Below are 8,632 nucleotides of genomic sequence, written 5' to 3' on the forward strand. Positions count from 1 at the left end.
TATTTACTATTTACCACAGAAATCAAAGGTTTGAATGTGTTTTATATTCAAATGTAATCGTCTTATCCCATTTGCTGGCCGAATTGACCGGATAGTTATTCCTTTTGGACTGAAAAACAATCAGATTGAAGTGGAACGCTCCCGGTAAAATGAACTAACACATGTAAAATGTTTCCTTGGCGTCCGCAGGTGGACGTCGGCGACCGCGTCATGAAGCTGAACACGGAGGTGCGCGACATCAGCAACCTGAGCAAGAAGGGTTTCTACCTGGCCTTCCAGGACCTGGGCGCCTGCATCGCGCTGGTCTCGGTCCGGGTCTTCTACAAGAAGTGTCCCCTCACCGTGCTCAACTTGGCCCAGTTCCCCGACACCATCACGGGCGGCGACACGACGCTGGTGGAGGTCAAGGGCGCCTGCGTCAACGCCTCCGAGGAGTTCGAGGCCCCGAAGATGTACTGCAGCGCCGACGGAGGCTGGCTGGTTCCCATCGGGAGGTGTGTGTGCAAGCCGGGCTTCGAGGAGAACAAGGACGTCTGCCAGAGTGAGTGTGTGTTGGGGGATGGGGTTTCTGACGGCTTGTGTGGGATGTTTTTGTGTTTGTGTGCGTCTCTTTTTGTACGCACAAGTCTCATGAAGGTGGCTTCTGATATAAAAGCAACTTCAGTGAAGCGACAGGTGAGAACAAAGCAATCGTATCCACTCTGCTCTCGTTAATATGTGTAAGGCGTGAACAGCTATATGTGTAGAAACATGTCAGCACTCTTTTGTGTGCGTGTGTGTGTGTGTGTGTGTGTCATTGCTCCGAGTGACTTCTATAAAACTTCCAATATTGTGAAGACAGTTCTTGCTGAGATCAGGTTACTGTAGGACTTGTTTTAGAGGCATCTCCTCTTTTTTCTTTTTCTTTCTCAGAGCCGAATATCTCATTTCCCCCGGAGAGTAGGGTAGCGTGTGTGTGTGTGAGTGTGTGTGGCACGTGTGAGTGTGTGTGCATTTGTACGTACGTGCGTGCTGAGCGTGCATGCGTGCTCTTGAGGTGTGCAAGCTGCATTAGACGCCGTCACCCCGTCCCCAACGGGGGCTCGCCTCCTCCCGCCGAAAAAGAAAAACAGGAATCGTAGATATTCATCACCGCAAACTCGGAAATTGGTGCACATAATGCAATTTGGGTTGTTTTCGGGGAGAAGAAGCGACAGCAGCCGAGACGCCTGGAAAAAAAAAAACTTGGCGGTCGGGCCTCAGAGACAAGTGAATAAGAACAGAAGCTGCAGTCTCCGGCTCGCAGACGGGTAATGTGCACAGCTTGTGGCAGACCTCTGGCGGCATCTCAGTCGTGAAATGCTTCGCTGCTTGGTGCACCTAAAAAAAAAAGACACATTGCGGTTGTTTAACGGGTGATTTCGCAGACGGGTTTTAAACTAATTTCACTGCCTGTGTAGCGCGTGGGTCCACCTCACACTGCCCCCATTTTAAAAACTTTATTTAAAGTCAGTCGGACGCAGCTGGACGGTCGACCTCAGCGATCTCCACGACCTCACCGGTCTGCTCCTGAGTCTTATCACTCCGTAGAGGATACACATAGCAAGGTAAGCGCGTTTGACCAGCTAGCTGCAACTCAATAACCACGTGTGTGTGTGTGTGTGTGTGTGTGTGTGCAATCGTTGTGTGTCGATTCCTTTGACGGTCTGCAGTCAGAGGCCAAGAAATAAATGTGTCCCTTGTCTAATAAGTCAACACAGATGTGCGTGCGTGTGTGTTTTTTGGAGGTAAAACAGGTGTGTGCAACACGGGAGAGTAAGCCAGGTGTCACTTCATTTCAAGGCACATTTTGTGGTCGTCGCCATTATTATTCTGTAAACAATCAAATGTGATTCACCAACAGATTCTGTATTCCTTCGCCTACTCAGCATTAGGAAGAAAAAAAACCCGTCTTTGTGGCGTCTTTCGCAGGATTTGCATAGCAATGAAATCTCCTCCTCATGCTGATGGAGAATTCGCAGCTCCAGGTACGGCAGCCTAACACATCTCTGTATTTGTTTGCAGCCCCCGGTGAGATAATGGTCGAAAGAACTCCTTGGAAAACCCGGCGGTTCTTTCATCAAAATGGCCACCGGCGCCCGCGTTCTCATATTGTTCCCTTCCCCTCGTCAAAATCCCACTTAGCCGCCTAATGCAACGCGCATCCGTAATCAGCCTGCTTTTAACAAAGACGCGGGGAGGACACCGAGAAGTACAACAAGCCTCCGGCGCGCCGCGCTTTAATGTGTCCCCGAGAGGACGAGGGCCCGGGCTTTTAAAGAGCCCCTCTCTCGGCGCTCGGCTTTCCAAAACAAAAGGTTCCTGCCCTCTCCGACGCGGCGCTGTAGGTCTTCCATAGGGAAAACGCACGGCCCGCTAATGCATTTAAATCACCCTCTCGAGCTGGCCGTCGCACAAAGAGAGCAATGGGTGAGCGCTGAGGGGAGGGGGGGGGGGGGACTGCAGGGGCCATTTGTAATCATCATCGCCATGCAGGTGAACACGCCATTTAATGGACGCCTTGCATTCCTGGTCCTCTTGTTCTTTTTGTTGGTTTTCTGCTCTCTCTTTTTTTTTTTCCCCAGCATTTCGCAGCTCAGACGTTCACTGTTTTGATGTCTTCTGCCATTGTTTTGGCCTCTCCAGTCTCTTTTGTGTCCTCTCTCGTCTCCTCTTTGTGTCCCCCGTGTCGCTCTCCCTCTCCCTCCATGTGTCCCTCTCTCTCGGTGTGAGGCGCTAATGGAATCATTATTTGCCTCTCTGTGTTAGACAAACACCAGACACCTCCAATTACTGCCTTTTTCCCCCTCAATCTCTGCTCTCTCTCTCTCTCCTTTCCCTCTCTGCTATTTTCTAACCTTGCTCTGGTGTCTGTTTCTATAATGGGACTGTTCTCCACCTCTCTCTCTCGCACGAGTCCCCCATTTTGCTTCTCACCCATCCTTTGTAACGCTGTCTTCCCTTTTCACCTCACCATTTTTCTTTCTGTCTTCCTCCTCCTCCTCCTCCTCCTCGCAGTCCTCATCTCCTCTGTCTTCACTCGTTAAACATTTATAGATCACGGGTTCATCTTTCTCTTTTTCTATTTTCTCACCCAATGCTTCTTATTCCCTAAAGTTAGGCACAACGTGTTTAAATGTGTGTGTGTGTGTGTGTGTGTCTGCTCAGCTGCTGCTAATGTTGGACACGTGGAATCAAGCCGGTGAACTGTTTCACAAGAAAATAAGGTGATTCAATGGAAATATGATCCAGCGATCGACAACAAGCCGCTAAAGAAACTATACTGTGCTTCTTCACAGCGATAATTTGATTATGACACACTGATGTTTTATTTGATAATCTCGTTAAGAATCCAAAACCAATTGAGTGCATCGCTCAGTCGGTCCTTTAAAAAATAGTCACAAGCATATGGAGACAGTCTCTATAGAAACGTGCTAACAGCTCTTTTATTTATGATTTAATAAATGTTTTTGAAAGAACTACTTGAATCACATCGACGCAAAAAACTGCAAACCCAGGTGGATTAAATATATGCTGTAATTTACAGAGAAAGACACATTAAACTTAGGTCACAATGAAAAATTTGAAAAATATATTTAATAACATTACAAAATAACACAATAGCTTAACATTTTGGAAAGTGCACGAAAATCCTCCCGCTCCTATTTTAAGTCCCAGCATGCCCCATTCAGACAATCTTTTGGCATAAAATACATAATTTTTCCATTTTTGAACCTAACAACACAGTTTTTTGACTGAAACTTCTTCCTAACAGACCAAGACTTTGTTTTATTCACATTTATGTTGCAGATTCTGATTCTTTAGGTCCTAATCTTTCCAAAAAGGTGTCTTATTGACGCTCCAGGAGGCCTTTTTTTGGGAATCTGGCTCATATCATGCTGAATGTTCATCGTTACGATCAAAACATATTTAAAAGTAATATTTTTTTGCAGATATACATTTTATTCCCAAGACTTTGCTGCACAAATACATACAATAAACACACGTATTGGAATAAATTTGAGGTTCCTACGACGACTCAAGCATATATTAAATACTTTGGGGTTTTGTGGCTCTGCTACTCCATCACATAATATCACACTCGTTTGTTTTGCCGCCACTGGAGTTACATAATCTCTCTCCCTCACACTCTTACTCCTTCAACACAATCTCTCTCTCTCTCTCTCTCTCTCTCTCTCTCTCTCTCTCTCTCTCTCTCTCTCTCTCTCTCTCCCTCTCTGCTGCCACATGCAGTCGCTCGCCCTCGTCTTCCTCACGCAGAAGCCTCTGTCAGTGCCCCCTCCGCCTCCCTCGCTCTCTTGCTTTCCTTTCTCTCTGTGTTCTGGTCTCTTGTGCATTCTGGTTCTGTTCTCCCTCTCTGTTTCCTCTCCCTCCTTCCTCTTTCAGCCTCGTACTCCTTTGCCCTCGTCCTGCTGTCTCTCTGTCTCACAGCCGGTCGGGAATGTAGAGAATTCTCCTCTCGAACCTCTCCTGCCTTAAGCCCCGGAGGAACACGCTGAAGGGCAGAAGTGTGTGTGTGTGTGTGTGTGTGTGTGTGTGCAGCTGTGACTAGACGTGTGTTTGAGTGTGTGTGTGTGTGTGTGTCCTGTCCTTCTCTGTGTGTCTGACAGCACCAATTACTGCCTCAGATGCCTGAGAGATGGAGGAGCCGGAGTGGAGAAGGACAGACACCTGTCACCTCGACACAAGTTATCTTGCTCTCATCCCCCTTTCTCTCTCTCATCCCCCACCTCTCTCTCTCTCTCTCTCTCTCTCTCTCTCTCTCTCTCTCTCCGTGGGCAAAAGTAATATATAGGTCAGCACGACGCGTCTGTCTGTTCCTCGGCTGCACCGGTGCGACGGTCTCCTTCTTCCCCGTCTCGTTCGCGCGTCGGTTCCACGCCGCCGAAAGGAAGTTTTTTTTCAAGAGGAACTTGTTTCAAAGTCACAACCGCACTCGTCGTACCGACTCCACGCCCGCAGCACGAGGGCAAACGAATGTCAAGAATAGAGAGAGCGAGATGAGCTCCAGGAGAGCGTGCAAATCAAATCACGCCTGTGCGTTAAAATGGAAGAAATACAAAAAAAAAACGGCCACAAATTAGTGACATTTGTTGAGGTAGTGTCACAATTATTTGTATCTATTATGGCTAACTAGATGGTAATGAAGGGGTGAGACAGAGTCCACTGATGTCCTGCTCCACACACATTTCCTGCAGTACATGCTTGTTTTAATAAGTCTGTGACCTCGAGTTAGAGTCCAGCTGAAATGGACAAATTAGTTTGACACAGCTAGCTCTATGCTATGTGCTCCATGCAATGTTAGCAAAGTCCACCTCTCCAGCTCCTCTCAAGCTCAACATTAACGCCGTGTATCTCGTAACTGGTGCAAGAATCTCTGCAGCGTGACGGAGAGTCATGTGCGGGAATATTTGTTGGCCCGAGCGCATTGATTTCCCGACGTGTTGTCATCCCGGTGAGGTCGGCAGGTTTTGTCTGCAATGAGATTAAAGCCGGTGCTCCCTCTGTGTCCGCTAACTTCCTCCAAGAGACGCTGCATTGAAGTGTCAGGAGGGGGAATAAACAGATTGTCCAATGTTGAACTATTCCTTTAAGGCAGAGTCATGTAAACGATTAGAGGCAGGAAAACACCACCCTGCTTCAGCGCTGACACACTCTAAACCCTGTTCGACCACAGCGATGAGATCATCGCGTTTGAGGGGGAGAACTAAGTCCTGCACGATGTCATTTCAAGAGGAAAAAAAAACCAACTCCCTTTCTGTTCGGATAAGAGAACGCCAGATGATATGATACATGTGCTGTAAGGGCTCCATCAAGATATGCACACATGTATTTACATAATATAAGACCATGACCATGCACACACACACACATACATATATATATATAAATATATATATATACACGATGAACTTTTACATTTTATGTCTCATAAGAGGATTGCTGTCTCTGTTCATAATGAAAGGTTTGAGCATGGAACAGATGTAGGAAAAGCCTAATCTTTGCACCTGTGAAAGAGATTTAACTCACTTACGGAGGGTTGTGTGCGGGTAGGTGTGTGTGAGTGTGTGTGCGTGTGTGTGTGTGTGTGTGTGTGTGTGTGTGTGTTTTGAAAGCTCAGTTGGGAATCTGCCTTTCTTTATTGCCTCTCTAACCCAGAGCTTGATCTCTTCCTCCATCCTAACAGAAGAGTGTGTGTGTGTGTGTGTGTGTGTGTGTGTGTGTGTGTGTGTGTGTGTGTGTGTGTGTGCGTGTGCGTGTGTGTGTGCATGAATACGTGTGTGCTGTGGACAGTCAGTAAAGTGAACATTTTTATGTTGATCACATACAGACTTTTGAAGGTCAAGTGCTCCCTCCTGCATGTAGTATGTTCACACACACACACACACACACACACACACACACACACACACACACACACAGCTCATTTCTTTGCTCTTCTCCTGGTGGCAGCTCAGGGAGCTTGAGAGCAGAAAGGTGTGGGTATGGGATGGAAGTGGGCGGCTAACAGAAGGATTTGGACAGCAAGTCAGGAGGTTTTTGTGTGTATACGAGCCATGTGATGTGTGTATGCGGTATGTATGTGTGTACACTGCTGCAGGCATTAGAGCGTTATGCTGCTGAAGTGTCAGGCAGCAGGGTGGTATTACCAGCCAGATGTTCTTAAAGGACAAATGGATAAATGGGCCGAGTAAGGCCAGTCACGAGTTCCTGTCTGAGGGAGTGTGTTTCTTCCTTCTGCTCGTCCATCAGCCTGCCTTTTACTTTTCAATTATTTGAATAAAGACAGCCACCTTTTACTACATTACGCCTTTATCTCTTCCATCCCGCACTCCGTCCCATTGCCCCCCCCCATCCCTCTTTCTCATCCCCTCTCTTTTGTGCTTGAATAAATGACAAAATCACAAAGGCTCAGGCGCTCGCTATATCCTCTACACACCATAGTCCCGGTCGACATACCCACACAGCGTTGACCCAGATAATGTCTATTCACACACTTCCTCCCAGCGCGGCTCCTCTTTCGCCGCCGCGCATCTCTTGCCAGACATGAGCCGGGTTTGCCAAAAAAGCCGCCTTTTAGTACCTGGACTCCGGCGTAAAAGCCTCAGCGAAACCCGAGGACACCGGGGTGGCTTTTTTTTTTTTTTTTTTTTTCCAGAGACAGGAACCTCGTACCGCTCAGCCGAGTCGAGTCGGGCGCTGCGGGTTAAACTTTGTGAACAAAGCCTCGGAGAAAAGGAGGAAAAAGCAGGCCAAGGACTAAGAAACAGCTAACGCACGTTTTAACTCCCCCTGTCCTTATATAGCTCTATTCCCAACAGGCGGAAAGAGAGAGAGAGAGAGAGAGAGAGAGAGGTGTAGACGGGCGAGCGCGTCTCCATTGGGTACAGTTGCCATTAATTGGATGCGTTCCATTAGCTGTTGAGTTCCAGTTAGGGATAAACATGTGTGCGCTCACGGGAGAGTTCATAATTGTCTCATTGCTATAGTGTTGAATCAGTTTTTCGGGAGTCTGCTCCAGTTAGGATGTAAAGGTTTGGAGAAAGGTGCATGTGTGTGTGTGTGTGAGAGAGAAAGCAGAGGAGGCCTGCAGCGGGTCTGCTCAACAGGAAACACAGGAACAGGAAGACAGCCATTGACCCCCTTCCCCTTGTATTCCCTCCCTCCCCTCCCTCTCTTTCTGGTCCGTGGATGGCTTCCAGATGTACGATCCGGCCCGTCAGACTGATCGGGTCCGGGCGTTATTGCTCCAAACACAAAGTGCAGATGTAGCCGTGGTCGAAATCCAATTTGTCGCTGCTTTTCGTATGCGGCGCAGCTGCGACTGTTCTTTCACGGCCGAGACCGAAGAAAGCGTTTAGAAAATAAAATTCAAACGGCCCCGAGATTTTGCAGCTCAAGTGTCGGCCGGAACAAAGAGCGGTTACTCGAGACCCCCGATGACAGAACTGACAGATTACGTTTCATTTGTTTTAATATGTCCTGTTAGACCAGCTGCTGCAGTATTAAAAGGTGGCTGCGGGCGAGATCTGACACCTCGTGTGCTGAGTTCACCTGCGAGCTCAAGTCTTCTTGCTCCTCCATCAGTTGCAATTAAATCAATTACAAAAAAAATGTGTAAGTTCTGGGCAGTTGTGTAAACGCAGCTTTGATCATTTTTAAATGAAAAGCACAAAGTAAACAAGCCCAAAAATAGCAGCATGAATAATCATGTTTATGTCAGACGCGACCATCTCCATGTTGAAAGGGCACCGTGGAGGTCTGTGAGCATCATTACCTGTCAAGGCGGCTTCATATAGACCTAATTATGTTGTCAATATGTATTTGTCGGATGAAAAAAGGCTCCTGCTGCTCTGAACTGTGCAGAGAGCACAGAAAGGACACGCGCAACAGCAATTTTTCCAGATTATTTTGCATGTGACACCCTTGACCTCCTGCGGGATGCTGAATGGGCTCTGTGGTGGTAAAAGAGGAGGATAAGGAGCAGCGGGGTGTATATTTGTACCATTACGCTGATACCAGGAGGTGGACGTTCGGCGTTTCGGTCCGTCGCGGCGCTGAACCGGCCAGTCGGCGATGATCCGTGATCTTC

The 8,632-nt window shown here is 47.7% G+C and overlaps 1 protein-coding gene across 3 annotated transcripts in view; it reads left to right on the forward strand.

The window, feature by feature from the left end:
* epha4b (eph receptor A4b) overlaps positions 1–8,632 on the forward strand; it is a 76,560-nt gene that overhangs the window by 23,651 nt on the left and 44,277 nt on the right. For all 3 annotated transcript variants that reach the window (XM_068571211.1, XM_068571212.1, XM_068571213.1), the window contains exon 5: positions 190–541. In XM_068571211.1, the coding sequence (XP_068427312.1) occupies positions 190–541 (352 nt within the window). The remainder of the gene's footprint in view (positions 1–189; positions 542–8,632) is intronic.

Source organism: Clinocottus analis, unplaced genomic scaffold (assembly GCF_023055335.1).
Source record: "Clinocottus analis isolate CAN_PGR_092001 unplaced genomic scaffold, fCliAna1.0.p SCAF_11, whole genome shotgun sequence".
In the NCBI taxonomy this organism is placed as follows: domain Eukaryota; kingdom Metazoa; phylum Chordata; class Actinopteri; order Perciformes; family Cottidae; genus Clinocottus; species Clinocottus analis.